This window comes from Ylistrum balloti, unplaced genomic scaffold (assembly GCF_031769215.1).
Source record: "Ylistrum balloti isolate Yb309-2 unplaced genomic scaffold, AGI_CSIRO_Ybal_v1 Utg370242, whole genome shotgun sequence".
Classification (NCBI taxonomy): Eukaryota; Metazoa; Mollusca; class Bivalvia; order Pectinida; family Pectinidae; genus Ylistrum; species Ylistrum balloti.
Window position 1 is genome coordinate 876,918 of NW_026782196.1, and position 17,919 is coordinate 894,836.

The 17,919-nt window shown below is 38.3% G+C and overlaps 2 protein-coding genes across 2 annotated transcripts in view; one reads left to right on the forward strand and one right to left on the reverse strand.

Annotated features, from left to right (window-relative positions):
- The window catches only part of LOC132552229 (dihydropyrimidinase-like), an 88,305-nt gene extending 78,944 nt beyond the window's left edge, over positions 1 to 9,361 (reverse strand). Inside the window, exons 1-2 of the mRNA XM_060216376.1 lie at positions 9,259 to 9,361; positions 8,511 to 8,876 (exon numbers count right to left, since the gene is read on the reverse strand). Coding sequence (XP_060072359.1) covers positions 8,511 to 8,828 — 318 coding nt within the window. The 5' untranslated portion in view covers positions 8,829 to 8,876; positions 9,259 to 9,361. The remainder of the gene's footprint in view (positions 1 to 8,510; positions 8,877 to 9,258) is intronic.
- LOC132552230 (large ribosomal subunit protein eL15-like) lies at positions 6,251 to 17,031 on the forward strand. The gene is given in 5 exon segments (XM_060216379.1): positions 6,251 to 6,268; positions 15,055 to 15,129; positions 15,131 to 15,248; positions 15,802 to 15,938; positions 16,614 to 17,031. Coding segments are annotated over 5 exon segments (639 nt in total). The 5' UTR covers positions 6,251 to 6,265; the 3' UTR covers positions 16,920 to 17,031.
- The last annotated feature ends 888 nt before the right edge of the window (positions 17,032 to 17,919 follow it).

Sequence of the window (17,919 nt, forward strand, 5' to 3'; positions counted from 1 at the left end):
ATAATACCGCCTACTTAGGGTTACTATCACATATAATACTGCCTACTTAGGGTTACCATCACGTATAATACTGCCTACTTAGGGTGACTATCATATATAATACTGCCTACTTAGGGTTACCATCACGTATAATACTGCCTACTTAGGGTTACTATCACATATAATACTGCCTACTTAGGGTGACTATGACATATAATACTGCCTACTTAGGGTGACTATCATATATAATACTGCCTACTTAGGATTACCATCACATATAATACTGCCTACTTAGGGTGACTATGACATATAATACCGCCTACTTAGGGTTACTATCACATATAATACTGCCTACTTAGGGTGCTATCATATATAATACTGCCTACTTAGGGTGACTATGACATATAATACTGCCTACTTAGGGTGACTATGACATATAATACCGCCTACTTAGGGTTACTATCACATATAATACTGCCTACTTAGGGTGACCATCACATATAATACTGCCTACTTAGGGTTACCATCACATATAATACTGCCTACTTAGGGTTACTATCACATATAATACTGCCTACATCATTCATTTCTGTGGTTATGGGTTGAGTGATATGTTAAATCTACAACTACTTTCTGTTGAAGGAGTATTGTAGGTTTAATGTTGCCTTGGTGATGTGCAGACCTACAGCAGATCAGGCACTAGTAGAAGTAATAACATGATTGGCTACTGTAAAACAACAGGTCTGTGTGCTTTATCAGAAGTCCTCATAAAATCATTATAACTCTCCCTGGGCATGTTAATGTACATCAGCCATTGTATATGTATCATCACCAGCTTAACTAGAAAGTTTCTCACAGCTTGTTTTTTATTATAAAGATTTTTCTCCAGCTTATATGTGTATCTTAGAATATTCAATCATAAATAAAAAGATGGTTTCAGAAAGCGATAAATTAATGACTGATAAGATAATTATTAATGAGCTAATCACATGTAAGTTAATGATGCTGGTAAAGGTCTTAATCTGTGTTGTTATCAGTGTAGTAATCAGTGTTTAATACACAGGGTGGAACTGGAGCCTTCTGTGGGTCTATCTAACCACTCTCCAGGGTATCCTCACAAACTACTACAGCACTATCATCAGTAGATAACTCTCCCGTTTATCTGTCAGACTGACAGCTGTCAGGAGATAGAGGCCATCAAAACCATTAGCTTCCCAGTTATAATCAGTCATACTAACCAGCCCGAGACTGTGTCTCCTCAGTCACAGAATGTGTAAGAGAGGTTCTCCAGCCTGAGACTGTGTCTCCTCAGTCACAGAATGTGTAAGAGAGGTTCTCCAGCCTGAGACTGTGTCTCCTCTGCCACAGAATGTGTAAGAGAGGTTCTCTAGCCTGAGACTGTCTCCTCAGTCACAGAATGTGTAAGAGAGGTTCTCCAGCCTGAGACTGTGTCTCCTCAGCCACAGAATGTGTAAGAGAGGTTCTTCAACCTGGGACTATGTCTCCTCAGCCACAGAATGTATAAGAAAGGTTCACCAGTCAGTGACTGTGTCTCCTCAGCCACAGAATGTGTAAGAGAGGTTCTCCAGCCTGAGACTGTGTCTCCTCTGCCACAGAATGTGTAAGAGAGGTTCTCAATCCTGAGACTGTCTCCTCAGTCACAGAATGTGTAAGAGAGGTTCTCCAGCCTGAGACTGTGTCTCCTCAGCCACAGAATGTGTAAGAGAGGTTCTTCAACCTGGGACTATCTCCTCAGCCACAGAATGTATAAGAGAGGTTTTCCAGCCAGCGAGTACATGTGTGAAGGAGGTTTATTGCTAACAGATGACAGTATGTGTATACACCCTAGGCTAACATTATACTTAACCATGATAATACAGACTGATGTGTTTATTCTTGTTTTTATTTCATCTGTATCACAGTACTTAGGGTAGTTCATAGTGTTTATCTAACACCAATAAAGATCTCACAGGGGTACTTATCATAGTAACAGATTCAAACTTACATAGTTATCATTGGTTTGTAAATAACAATATGTAACAGTAGAAATAGATGATGACCTTGACCCCGACACAAAATTTGGTTGTTGATGCAGATTACTTTAGCATTTTGATCATAATCAACCAAACAGAATTAATGTTTACACTTATAAACTATAACATCTAGTAGTTTTAGCTGATGACAAAGTATTCTTAATACAGCAGTGGTAAGGACATTATCTGTCTGTTAATATCCATTATTTCCTGGTAAGAACCTTACTCCTCATTCACATGGAAGGATCTCACCAATCCAGGGCTCAAACTCCTTGTCCTTGTAACACTATAACACTGTGTAATCAGGGGAGTAAAAAATTATCACACCAGGAATACTCCTTATATCCTGCCTAGTAATGCCCTCCCACCACTCATTCACTCCTGCCTCTCCACCAAGTGTTACTGTGTAAACAGCAGGCTATTTTGAAATGTTACCAAAATCCCTTTATTGCTCATTATCATATAGGTCAATAAGACAATATCATGTAGCCCTAGGTCTCTTCAGGGTCAAGGTCATCTTGTGCAACTGTCATCAAGGTCAAAGAGATATGGAACAGTCCAGACTATCATCCTCTGGGTCAAGGTTACATTGTATAATCTAGGTTACTATCACCAAGATGAAAGTCACATTACTATCATAATGGTCAATGACACAGTGTGTAATCTGTGTAACCAAGGTCATTTTCTGTAGTCCTTGTCACCACCATCAACATCAAAGTGATAGTGTTTAATCAAGGTTAATTGCAGCATTACCACAGTACTTGCGTACACATTATTTTGGTTCTTAAGCAAAAGTAGCGTAAGGGAGGTTCTTCAGCTAGGGAGTGTGAGAGGGTTCTCCAGCTAGAAACTGTTAGAGAGGGAGGTTCTCCAGTGAGTGACTGTTAGAGGGAGGTTCTCCAGTCAGTGACTGTTACAGGGAGGTTCTCCAGTCAGTGACTGTTAGAGGGAGGTTCTCCAGTCGAGACTGATAGAGGGAGGTCCTCCAGACAGTGACTGTTAGAGGGAGGTTCTCCAGTCAGTGACTGTTAGAGGGAGGTTCTCCAGTCAGTGACTGTAAGAGGGAGGTTCTCCAGTGAGTGACTGTTAGAGGGAGGTTCTCCAGTCAGTGACTGTTAGAGGGAGGTTCTCCAGTCAGTGACTGTTAGAGGGAGGTTCTCCAGTCAGGGACTATTAAAGGGAGGTTCTCCAGTCAGTGACTGTTAGAGGGAGATTCTCCAGTCAGTGACTGTTAGAGGGAGGTTCTCCAGTCAGTGACTGTTAGAGGGAGGTTCTCCAGTCAGAGACTATTAAAGGGAGGTTCTCCAGTCAGTGACTGTTAGAGGGAGGTTCTCCAGTCAGTGACTGTTACAGGAAGGTCCTCCAGTCAGAAACTGTTAGAGGGAGGTTCTCCAGTCAGTAACTAATCCAGAGACGTTCTCCAGCCAGAGACTGTTAGATGGAGGTTCTCTGGCCAGTGACTGTTAAGAAGACATTTTCCCAATGATAAGCCTTACTGTTGTGACTTAAGTAGACAAACATCTATTCACAAAAAGACAGCTGTGGTCAATGTATTTTCTTTATCTTACTTCTGTTCCATATGAAATATGTTTGGTGCATTATTGATATATATGAAATATATAAAATCAACAGTTTACAATACATTCACCTTTTTACTGAGTATATACACTATAATGCTTGGATAGACACCACTATTACAGTAAAGTTTAATTGGTGTGTCTAGTCTAATCACAGTAACATGTGATTTCAATTATAGAATGAGTCTGTAATGAATTACTTCAATCAGTATAAATGCACCTAAACACAGAGGCCTAATGCTTACAGACCAACAGAATGGACATCAGGGCAAACCCTCAAAGTTATCTGTGGTGTCAGGATGCTCTCAACAACCAGGTAAAAACTGAGGGGTTCAACAATAAACTTATCACTGCTTGGCTGCTTTTTACCGAAAGTAACCCCTGGAAACTTGAAGACAGTTCTTTCCTGAATGCGAGTTATTGAAACCCTGTTAAAAACTAGCTGCAATTTACTGGTTGGTAAGGGAGATCTATACGAACTGATGGGATAAGTGGAAGACTTCAACAGGAGACCCATAGGACTTACATGTATATCGCTTCCGACAAAATAAAATCATTCCTACAGGAGGAGTAGGATTTTAAAGAAATTGCTCTATTATCCCTATTGGGCCTTGATCTTGTTACCCCAAGGGACCGAGACCCATTGTTTATATAAAACTGATTCCCCTTTACTCAAGAATGCTTCAGACCAAAGTTGGTCCAAATCCAATGATTCCAACACGAAGAGTAGGATTTTAATGAATTTCCTCTATTTCCCCTATTGTGCCCCACCCCTCCTGCTCCAGGGCCCAAGACCCACGTTTGTACATTATTGATTCCTTTTCACCAACAATCCGTTCATTCCTACAGGAGGAGTAGGATTTTAAAGAATTCCCTCTATTTCCCCAATTGTACCTCACACCTCTCAATCCGGGGGGCCCAAGATCTCCCTTTTATACAATAGTCATTCCTCTTCACCAACAATCCATTCATTCCTACTATTTCCCCAATTGTACCTCACACCTCTCAATCCAGGGGCCCAAGATCTCCCTTTTATACAATAGTCATTCCTCTTCACCAACAATCCATTCATTCCTACAGGAGGAGTAGGATTTTAAAGAATTTCCCGTGTTTCCCCAATTGTACCTCACACCTCTCAATCCAGGGGCCCCAAGACCTACCGTTTATACAATACTGATTCATCTTCACCAACAATCCATTCATTTCTAAAGGAGAAGTATGATTTTAAAGACCTTATAAAATTTCCTATTTTTGGCCCCGTTCCTTAGGCCCCAGGAGACAAACACCATTTATAAAAAATCTGTTCCCTTCCCTCAAGGATTATTGAGGTCAAAATGGGCTTAGTCTTTTATGACTAGTTGGAATTTGCAGGTAAAGCTGACAGACTCTGGACACCGGATAATGTCCATTGGACCAGGTGAGCTAAAGTAAAGCCACATGTCCTATCTTCAACTCCAAGGGGCATCAATGACACAAATATTAACCTCTATAACATAAACTAAATGTATACATTGTGTTAATCAACAATGTAGACTAAATCTATGCAAGTAATACATATCATTCAGTTCTAAAGCTGATAAAACTTGTTAACTTCAAACTTTGATTGGGTAGGTTTTACTGAAGATATATATCCATATTTATTGACATGACATAATTTTAAGAATAAAAAATTCTGTATAAACCAGACATCTCATGAGGTCTCACACTATATACTCCATGGTTGCATTTAATCTTGTCATGCCAATTTGTCAGTTATCAGCAGCAAGCTTGTAGTTGACATGTAACATTCAAGTACCATACTAATGTATTGCTCTTTGCCTGTTTCTCTATACAGGCACTTTTTTCTAACACTACTTGCATTGGTTAATGCACGTGCACAAAAGAGGACACGATCATATGTTTGTGCTACTTTGCCAACAATGTCAAGACCAAGCTAATCAGAATCAAGTTCCAATGGTTTCTTATCAGCTAGATACCATGAAAAAAAAAAAGCCTTTTGTCCAATCAGAAAATAGACATGAAACTTTGGACAATATTTAAATATTGATCTATCTGAAGCCGTCTCTAGATAGCCATTTTGTTGACAACTTCATATTAAATCATTTTAGATCATGTGATATATTTATAATTCCATCAATTTTCATCTCAATGTGCTGAATGTATCAGCTAATCAGAATCCAGATAAGAGGCAGTCAACTGAAATTATGTCACAAGACTTGCAAAAATAGGATCAGTCAAAAAATCCTGATGTGATATTTCATTGGTTTCCCTCCAGTAGTTTCTGAGAAAACACATATATGCCTTGTGGAAAGGAGAAAAAACATAAAAAACAAACGGATATTAAATTGCATTACCGCAACACAAAATAGCTAGATTTATTGGCTAACTGAAAATGGACTGGATATCTATATCAACAAAGGCAAGGAGAGAACATTACCCAGAAACCTAATGATGGTTAGTGCTCGCAGGTCTACTGAAAGTTACTGCTCGCAGATCTACTGATGGTAAGTGCTCACAGGTCTACTGATGGTAAGTGCTCGCAGGTCTACTGATGGTAAGTGCTCACAGGTCTACTGATGGTAAGTGCTTGCAGGTCTACTGATGGTAAGTGCTCACAGGTCTACTGAAAGTTACTGCTCGCAGATCTACTGATGTTAAGTGCTCACAGGTCTACTGATGGTAAGTGCTCGCAGGTCTACTGATGGTAAGTGCTCACAGGTCTACTGATGGTTACTGCTCGCAGGTCTACTGATGGTAAGTGCTCGCAGGTCTACTGATGGTAAGTGCTCACAGGTCTACTGATGGTTACTGCTCGCAGGTCTACTGATGGTAAGTGCTCGCAGGTCTACTGATGGTTATTGCTCGCAGATACACTGATGGTAAGTGCTCACAGGTCTACTGATGGTAAGTGCTCGCAGGTCTACTGATGGTAAGTGCTCACAGGTCTACTGATGGTTAGTGCTCACAGGTCTACTGATGCTAGCAGGTCTACTGATGCTCGCAGGTCTACTGATGGTTACTGCTCGCAGATATACTGATGGTAAGTGCTCGCAGGTCTACTGATGGTAAGTGCTCGCAGGTCTACTGATATTAAGTGCTCGCAGGTCTACTGATAGTAAGTGCTCACAGGTCTACTGATGGTAAGTGTTCGCAGGTCTACTGACAGTAACTGCTCGCAGATATACTGATGGTAAGTGCTTGCAGGTCTACTGATGGTAAGTGCTCGCAGGTCCACTAATGGTAAGTACCCGCAGGTCTACTGATGGTTACTGCTCGCAGATATACTGATGGTAAGTGCTCGCAGGTCTACTGATGGTAAGTGCTCGCAGGTCTATTGATGGTTCAGTGCACACAGATCTAATGATAGTTCAGTGCCCACAATCTAATGATGGTTCAGTGCACACAGATCTGCTGATGGTTCAGTGCCCACAGATCTACTGATGGTTCAGTGCACACAGATTTACTGATGGTTCAGTGCCCACAGATCTAATGATGATTCAGTGCCTACCTCTTATCTTAATGCAAGTGACAGGAGGCCTACCTCTAGTCCTAATAGGACAGGAGACATGAGTTCCTATAAGGACAGTACTATTAAATAAGGGTACTTTTAGGTAACAAGTACAGCTGTATATTACAAAACCTTACAACAGAGTACTTTTAGGTGACAAGTACAGCTGTATATCAAACCCATTAAAACAGAGTACTTTTAGGTGACAAGTACAGCTGTATATCAAAATCATTAAAACAGAGTACTTTTCGGTGACAAGTACAGCTGTATATCAAACCCATTAAAACAGAGTACTTTTAGGTGACAAGTACAGCTGTATATCAAACCCATTAAAACAGAGTACTTTTAGGTGACAAGTACAGCTGTATATCAAAATCATTAAAACAGAGTACTTTTAGGTGACAAGTACAGCTGTATATCAAACCCATTAAAACAGAGTACTTTTAGGTGACAAGTACAGCTGTATATCAAAATTTTCGGTGACAAGTACAGCTGTATATCAAACCCATTAAAACAGAGTACTTTTAGGTGACAAGTACAGCTGTATATCAAAATCATTAAAACAGAGTACTTTTAGGTGACAAGTACAGCTGTATATTATAACCATTAAAACAGCGTACTTTTAGGTGACAACTACACCTGTATATTATAACCATTAAAACAGAGGACTTTTAGGTGACAAGTACAGCTGTATATTAAAACCATTACAACAGTGTACTTTTAGGTGACAAGTACAACTGTATATTAAAACCATTACAACAGTGTACTTTTAGGTGACAAGTGCAGCTGTATATCATAACCATTAAAACAGAGGACTTTTAGGTGACAAGTACAGCTGTATATTAAAACCATTACAACAGTGTACTTTTAGGTGACAAGTACAGCTGTATATTAAAACCATTACAACAGTGTACTTTTAGGTGACAAGTACAGCTGTATATTAAAACCATTACAACAGTGTACTTTTAGGTGACAAGTGCAGCTGTATATCATAACCATTAAAACAGAGTACTTTTAGGTGACAAGTACAGCTGTATATTAAAACCATTAAAACAGAGTACTTTTAGGTGACAAGTACAGCTGTATATTAAAACCATTACAACAGTGTACTTTTAGGTGACAAGTACAGCTGTATATCATAACCATTAAAACAGAGTACTTTTAGGTGACAAGTACAGCTGTATATTAAAACCATTAAAACAGTGAACATTTTTGATGACAGGTTCACATGTTTATGATAACAACTACACCTATATATTATATCAATTACAAAACGAACTTTACAGGTGGCAAGTATACTTGAATATAACAACTGTTATAACTGTACGTTTAAGGCAACAACTGTACCAATATTTTTAGCATTAAGGTAATTGCACCTTAAAAGTCCACAAACTACAGAATGTTTATATTTACCGAGTCAGACTGGTCCCATGGGTTAGCCTCCTGTGTCACCACAGCTTCTGCCTCCAACGTCTCCTCTACTGGAGGGGCTTCTTCTTTCTTCGCTTCTTCTTCCTTTTCTTCATCCTTACTCTCTGCTTCCACAATGCTCTTGTTCGGTTTCTTGGTTGGAGTCTTTCTTGGGTCTTCCTTGAAATCAATGGATTTTCCGCTAAATGCATCTGGTACCATATCAAAGAAAGAATTCTTCACTCGCACCTTAGTGGGATGAGGATGAGGTGCAAAAAAGTCAAAATCGTCATCATTGGGATCCTTTTTCTTGTCAGCCATGGTTATGTTTACCTTCTAATACTACAATCAAATTCGCAGGATATAGACCTGAAAGTTAAAAATAGATCTTGGGATATTCCCTTATGTCCAGGTGTAAAATCAATCAAGTTCATTATACCAGACCCAGCTGCTGAAGACATCAATGACAAATATGCATATCAATACTTGCAGCTCTTGTGAGTTAATGCTGAGGAATATTGTTCAAATGTTTAGGGCAAAAGTATGCATATAGCTTTAACAATTCTGTATTAGCTTTATCCTGATAACACAGAAACAACACTTAGTTCAAAAACCATCAATATCAATTTTCTGTGTCAAATGATTTTTTTGTATTGATCAACACCATATTTCACAAAAAGATATATACAATGATATTATCAAGACAGCCAGATTGTCATGTAAAGCATGACAAGAACAAACACACACTGACCTTGTGTAAATTAGGCAATTACAGTCCACAAACCAATGTAGACTTGTATCACATGTGATGTTCTGCAAAGCTCCCCAGCAACACCGAACACACTTACAAATGTGTTTGTCTGACTCTTAGCTTTCGCGTAACGTATCCATGTTCAGGGCCTATATCTATTTGTTGGGTGTGCTACAGCGGCTGACTCAAATTTACTCCCGCCACAGATGACTCAAAAAATCGATGTAACATCCGTCGCCTGGGTGACCAGATCCCCAACGCTCTCACACATACACGAATTATTCTAGTCGGGCAAGGCTTTATTAATCATTAATTTATAAATGTTGACAAGTAGTTTCAAGTGTGCAAGCAAAATATTACCGGGTGATGCTGGTGAAAACGTGTATAGACACATCAGCGGGCTCCGTATGCCGACATTCCCTCGGGCCTGGGAATCATTACCATTGTACATACGTTTTACGATATAACTGTTACACAAGTTGCCGGTTGTGTATGAATCACTCTGCATGAATTGTGGTGTTAAATTGATATGTGAAAGGTCAGTTTCGTTTAATTGAACTTCCTCGTTGCTACAATATCATATCTCTGGTTACATTTAGTTTTTTTTTTTTTTTTGTAAAATAGAGTGATGTATTCTAGAAAGCCAGCACAATTACTGGTACTAGCATTCCTACTTGTTCGGAGCGCTGGAAGCTACAACACGGTCGATGGATTGGATAACCAAGACATTGTTAAGTCAAATAACACATTTCATTTTATTTGTCACGTTTCTATGTCTTCGGCAATAGTTCTCTGAATTTCTTGAATCCTGGTATGTATGGCGTTCGTCCGTCCTTCGTCCATTCACTTCTCCGTCCCATTTTTTCTACTGGCACAATTTTTCAGCCGATCTCTTAGAACTTTGCAGTGTTCTGAGTCGTTGAATTTGGTTGTTCCAGATTTCTTAACAGAATATTGACATATCCATTGAAGGCGTTTACCTCGATTTTTACCTACAACGTAACCAACGTAGTTCTCTGCTGTGAAATTTCCTTTCCTACAAGGCAACAACCCTGCTTCCATAACGCACGGTATTCAAGATCTTGTGGCAAAAATAATGATTTCCGTAAAAGATGTCAAAAGCTGATAGCGAAATTACAGCAAAAGGTTATGGGAGCTGTCAGTTTATAAACACTGTAGGAAAATGTTTGGTCATCAACATTTTTGTTCGATATGAACTAAGACGTTCTCGTTAGTGAACATGATATGTCTTATTTTGATAAACCAAGCCATGGCTTGGCCATGGTTGTCGACGATAAAACAGAAGACACTTACCGTTCCGGAACACCTGGTCCTATTATCATTTGCCTTTTGTTCACGAATTTTCATAGTTTCGTGAAGTTTGGGTTCAATTTTCTTTTTTCATTTGGAATATTTTGGTATTTCCTGGTTACGTGCAGATTTAGTGACCCTTATTTTTGTATAATTTGAACCTTATCCGGAAATCTTTAAAGCATTGTAAGCTTTATGAGATAAAGACGTGTTTTCCTTAACTATATTACGATTCTATAATTACTTAAGAATTTATTACTCTTTTTCAGGGATTTAAAATGTTCTTTCGGCCAATTTCTTTTAGACCGTGATAGGTTTTATCAAAATGATACAAGGTTATGCTGTCCCGGTGGCATTTTGCTAAAATATTTATTGATCTACAGTAATTTTGTACTTGGATGATTTGGTTTGGAATCGTAATGGTAATATTGGTAACTGCTCGAATTAACTCAGACATGTTTACACCATACGTTGGGAATGTCGGGATGTCGCTATCTAGATGTTATCTAGATCTATCACAGTTCACAATAGGGAAATTGAAACCGTCACGCTTATACAGTTTGGTGGAAAGCTGTACATATTATAGCCCAAATTATTCTGACATTCTATCAACTTTTATAAATCGATTCCACGCGAAATTTAAAATTCGATAATTCGTTTAGAAGAGTGTGTTTAACATTGGTCAAAAGCTCTTTAGTGTTCTATAAAATCCACATACTATTAATTCTCTTCGGTAGTAATGATACAGCTTAGTTAACGAGTAACTTATATTAATACTGCACGAGGAAATACAATTCATTGTAAAAAACTTTACTGTATTCTTCACAAACTTTTCTCGAAACAATCTATGAGACCGAAATAGTGATACTGGGAAAAACTCAGAGAATATCGAATAATACAAACACCAGGTTAGGTAGTCCAAACAACCGGTGAGGCACCAGAAATAACAGCAACACCAAGGGTACGGTCTTAGTTCTTCTCGAACACAAGATAAGGAAGTCCAAACAACCAGTGTGGCACCAGAAATAACAGCAACACCAAAGGTACGGTCATAGTTCTTCTTGAACACCAGGTTAGGTAGTCCAAACAACAGGTGAGGCACCAGAAATAAAACCAACACCAAGGGTACGGTCTAAGTTCTTCTTGAACACCAGGTTAGGTAGTCCAAACAACCGGTGAGGCACAAGAAACAACAGCAACACCAAGGGTACGGTCATAGTTCTTCTCAAACACCAGGTTAGGGAGTCCGAACAACCGGTGAGGTAACAGAAATAACAGCAACACCAAGGGTACGGTCATAGCTCTTCTCGAACACCAGGTTAGGGAGTCCGAACAACCGGTGAGGCACCAGAAATAACAGCAACACCAAGGGTACGGTCTTAGTTCTTCTCGAACACCAGGTTAGGTAGTCCGAACAACCGGTGAGGCACCAGAAATAACAGCAACACCAAGGGTACGGTCTTAGTTCTTCTCGAACACCAGGTTAGGTAGTCCGAACAACCGGTGAGGCACCAGAAATAACAGCAACACCAAGGGTACGGTCTTAGTTCTTCTCGAACACCAAGTTAGGGAGTCCGAACAACCGGTGAGGTAACAGAAATAACAGCAACAACAAGGACACGTCTAAGTCCTTCTCGAATACCAGAACAATGTTCACAAACAATAAGAAGAACAAGCTCAAATCATTTATGGTGGTGCAATATCGAAGTGGACGGAATAACATCTATTTTTTTGTTCAATGAACACCAGGAAAGAGACTCACTGTTTTTGATCATTCTGATATAAATAGATGATATTATTTGTTTATTAATAGGTAACAGTTAAAATATTACATACCAACATCTCATATAGACAAAGATGTCAGTACAGTTTTTACCATTGTCAACTTATATTTTTGGACACCGTTTTTTCATGTTCGTCACATGTTTTTTTTCAGTAAATAGTCTGTCTATATTATTCTGTTCTTTATTGTAGTAAAGAATACTATAACACAACATTTTAGATGCAACACATGCCGGAATCACACATAGGAAATCTGTCACCAACCATAGATCTGTCAGTGGGCACAGTGTTCACCAAAATCTAAATTTAGGCACGACCTTTCTTTTTATGAAACCAAGAACAGTTGCCTGGTTTAGTTTTATGATTCTTGAAAAACAACACATGTTAAAAACAAACAAACCAAACACATAACTAAATGAAATGTGACATATATTTTAAAAACGGGTCATTTTCTACATTAATGAATAATTAAGCTGGTGTCGTGAAAGATTTAATAACACATATAATTAAATTTCTTTTAAAAAACTACAACAGGTGAAATAGTAATAATACCCGGGTAAGTAATTGTGTATTTCTCGATGTTCCGATCACATGGAATTTAAATCTAACCTTTCTAATCCACGTTGGTTACTTTTATGAAGGACCGGAAATATGCGGTTGAAATAATGTTTCGAATTTGAATATAGTGCCTTTTGAAGCAATTTGAATATAATGCCTTTTGAAGCAAAGACACGACCACCTTCTCTCTTTGGTGTTTTCACATATTAGTTTCATTAAGCCGTCTAGTGAGTGTAGAGTCATTTGCATACATGGTGCTGTTTCACTTGGAATTCAATGCAACAAATAAAACCAACCTATCGAGAGGTATTCATGTTTGAAATAACAAACTACGTTGCAATATTTTTGTTAAAAAAACCTATTTGGTTTTACTGTATCGGATCTGTATATGTATATATTACAAAAAGCACGTCAAACACATCTTTAAAAAGAAGTCAAATGTGCTTTTCCTGGCAAACCTGGATTGTACCAAAATGTCCCGAAAACTAGTGTTCTCTATATTTCTATTCGCTTTTATGAATACTGCCGTACTATGTCCGTTTCGGGCTGTTGAGAATAGATCCACTCCTGCGCTTCCATATGAAAGCATTTCAAACGTCTTTGTTTTATGATATTCGTTATGAATTTCGTTATTTTCATTGCGTAAAGTTAAACTATTTGAGATATGTGATTCCAACGAGGTCTTTGAATCCGTTTATTGAGCTTTTAATTGATTGGTGTAAATTACACAGTTAATCGTGGTTTATACCATATGTGGAGAGAGAGAGAGAGAGAGAGAGAGAGAGAGAGAGAGAGAGAGAGAGAGAGAGAGAGAGAGAGAGAGAGAGAGAGAGAGGCGAACGTGGTAGGACATATGACGTACATATTATAAAGGTTTCAGTGTTGTCGTTGCAGCGATGTCATGGACTAAGGGATGTAACTGCGATAGTTCAATGGTAATTGGGACCATAATAAGAAAACGAAAGACAGGTGTTTTCGTAACGACATTGATAGACCATGACTTTAACGGAAAGCCATTTCACACTTTTATATCATCTTATGACTTTATCCCGAATTACACAAATATTAATGGTTTTAGTCTTTGCTTCAGACTAGTTAGTGAACATGCACATACATGGTCAGCCGGTCGTTTTAAAATTCGAGCTTTGAATAGCGTTCCGTAAGATAATTATTCCTCAATAGTAATCAGCAATTACAAAACGCTATAATTCCACGACTATCTTTTCTGTTCCTTCAACGGTTTCACTTGTTCGTGATTATTATTAGTTTGATAACTTTAATCGTATCATGGCCTTTAGCAAGACTATGCTCAGTAAATCTCGCAACATCTCGTGCCAGACGATATCCTTTTCACCGGCACCACCATTACTGACGGAAGGTACAATTAATTTGCCAAACTGTATCTGCCGACATCTGTGCTTTACCGCGTTATACTAAAGAGTTAAGGAGATAAAAACATCTGAATTAAAATAATCTTGCTCTTTAAACCTTTAATAATGTCGTTGGTTCCTTACAAATAGAATATTTTCATTTTAACATCAGGACGTAGCACTGCAAAGCCACGTTAAGAGTAAACACACCTATATCCAGAAAGAATCTTGAATGGAGTTTTCTTCAAATTATAATACTATATCTTGTATGTGTATTTTCACGAAATCTCCAAAGCATAAAATGTGTCGGAAGTACACAAGTCCACAGTTTTGACCGTCTCTATCTAGAAAGAATTAACGTTCCCTTTCGACCGAGAAGTAGGGAAGGGGTTGGGCGTTCACACACCCCGGTTCAAATGGTTCACCTGTTCTGGAATCAATCTTCGATACACGAACACATGTGTCGGATGTTGGAACTAATATGTGTAAAGTTCAAAATGCACATTTTTGAAAATTACTGTCGAGCATAAAAAAGTAACGCAAGATTACGTCCATTTATGAATTGACTCTAAATAAATGGTAGTCAAATTTCAGTAAATCTGTTTGGCTGCCAAAAATGCATGTTCATAATGTCAAAAAAACATATGTTTGAAGATAAAACTGGTAATTGAGATTGATGACCAAATGATTGGATGAATGATCTCCCAAAAGAAAATGGTGTCCTGGATTTTGTCTCCCTCGTGTAAAACATGTTAATATGGTTGTTCTTTAGCAGGTAAGGATTCATCGGTTCCATCATGGGTGCCTACAAGTACATTCAGGAGTTATACAGGAAGAAGCAGACCGATGTGATGAGGTTTCTTCTGCGAGTAAGGTGCTGGCAGTACCGTCAGCTATCTGCTATCCATAGAGCAACCCGTCCCACACGTCCAGACAAGGCCAGGAGGCTGGGATACAGGGCTAAGCAAGGTCAGTGTCTGTATTCTGGGTGGTGAAGTCGGTACAAAAAAATAAATTGATTCCAGTTGATAGATGTAGCATTGTTCTTGAAACTTATTTTCTTTTGAAATAAGATCTGTTGGTTATTATTTTGGGATCAAGTTTCAATAACAAAAATAAAATTGAGATAATTTCTCATTGTGTTATCTATTTAATGATGCAGTTTTGAAATAATCTGATATATCTGTATAACATCGCTCAAATGAATAAAAAAAAAACCCAAATACGGTAAGCCAAAGCAGAATTCAGTTTAGAACAAGTGCTTTGAATGGATCATTTATTTCGTAGAGGAGGACGCGAGGGTTGTATTCATATCTGTGTTAAGGCCATTCCAGTACTTTGCAAAATACTTTCAACGGGAAAGCAATATCTTTTCTGTTTTTTGCTTTTGTTTTTTTTTTCTGGATTTGTTGTTATCTGTATGAATGTAATATACTTGTGATGCCAGATACATTTGAAAGTGTTTTGATAAAAAGTTTATATTCCATTAAGATTTTTCATTGGAAATGTGTTATGTTTACAGGTTACGTCATCTACAGGGTACGTGTTCGCCGTGGTGGACGCAAGCGCCCAGTTGCTAAGGGATGTACCTATGGTAAACCAAAAACTCATGGAGTGAACCAGCTTAAATTCCAGCGCTCACACAGATCCATTGCAGAGGTATACATCAAGAATTTTAAAGTCTGATTTTATGGCCTGAGCATATAGTGTTGTCCAGAGCCTTCAATCTTGTCTATTTTGTTCTAAATATTCACCCTTTGACAAATGGTGTTGAGGAAATGAAAATGTCATGTACATAGTTGTATAGTAAGATCAGATTCCAATTTGGTACCAATCAACCTTTTTTTTTCTAGAATTATCAGTTGCACTAAAGAAATGTTCGGAGGTAAATTGAACGGAATATTGAACTGAAATTTGATACGATTGTTGTTTGAGACTGCTATCAGATTGTAGATTACAGGCAATATCTGTAAGCTTTTTCTCTAAGTATGAACATCACTCTTGTAGGAAGTTCTCTTCAAGCAAAATTTATAATCAAAATATAATTGTAACTTTACCTAGTAGCATCACATAATCAAACTGAAAGAATGATGGTTTGGTTTGTTAAGAGTTATCTACCTTTAGTTATTTTTATCCATGTCTAGCTTTTACGTTGATATTGTCCAAGTAAGAAAATTTCTGTATCCTGATTGAAGCTCCAGAATCATTTGGTGTGATACAGTGTATTTGGTAATAAATGCTAATGTAAAATTGAATGTAGCTTCTTGGTTTTGTATAAAATATTATATACAAAATTTGGTTGGTTTTGTAATGAGTACATCATTTGATTTGCAGGAACGTGTTGGTCGCAAGTGTGGAGCACTCCGTGTCCTGAACTCCTATTGGGTTGCTCAAGATTCCAGCTACAAATTCTTTGAAGTTATTCTGGTGGATACCTTCCATAAGGCTATCCGCAGAGACCCAAAAATACAGTGGATTTGCAAGGCTGTCCACAAGCACAGGGAGCTCCGTGGTCTTACTTCTGCTGGAAAGAGTTCACGTGGTCTTGGAAAGGGTCATGGATTCCACAAAACTACTGGAGGGTCACGCAGGGCAAACTGGAAGAAGTCCAATTCTCTCAGTCTCCGCAGAAAGCGTTAGAAATAACGCTTGCATTTTTTTCTTTTTTTTTTTTTATTTGCTCGGTTAAATAACCGAGCAACTGCCCTGTGCAGATCTAAAAATAATTGATGGAATAAACAGCAGAAGGAAATCATGCTTTTGAATCTTATTTCATACTTAATTTGATCAGATGGTGGGCTATTCAATTTGCCCTACATCCGTCCCTCAATAAACAATTTTATCACCATTTTCTTGAGAAGTACTGGATAAATCTCCATGGTCCTTAGTTGTGCCTATTTAATTCTTGGACTGATCAGAAAAACTAAATGGCTGACAAGTGGCCATCTTTGATTTTTTTCAGTTAAATACATTGCTATTTCATGAGAAGTACTCCGTGGATCTCAAGTTTCCTCTGTAGTTTCCCCTTTGTCCCAAGGTGCATGTTTGATTTTGGGTCTAGTCAGAAAACAAAATGGCCGACAGGCAGCCATCTCGGAATTTGTCTAGTAAAGATTCTTATTGCTCTTTTTTGAGAAATACAGCTTAGATCTTTATCAAATTTCATACATAGGTTCCATTCGGTCTTTGTTGGGCCTGGAAAACAAAAACTTCGAGGTGACCATCTTGGATTTGGCAGTTCGATTATCATAGCTATTTCTGCAAGGAAATTTATTAAGACCGAAATAGGAAAGGGGGAAAAAATGATATTAAATGAAATATCAAAGGCAGGTAGGCACCAATATCCCTGTGGGATCTCTTGTTAACTCGCCTGACCCGAAGTGAGCTATAGGAATGCCAGGATTTTGTCACAGGTCCGAGACATAATTGGGTGGGAGGAGAGGTGGGACCTTAAGGGGGAAATAGATACAAGTGTTTCAAACACTTTCTCTTTAGGCTAATTTCACCAAACCAAAACAGATATGCGATGATTTTTGGTATTGTAAATTTATGGTATGATGTGTCTGCACTAAATTCATCGATTACTAGTTTTGCAAAATCGTTCAGTTTAATTATTTTACACTGAAATGTTCATTGTTCA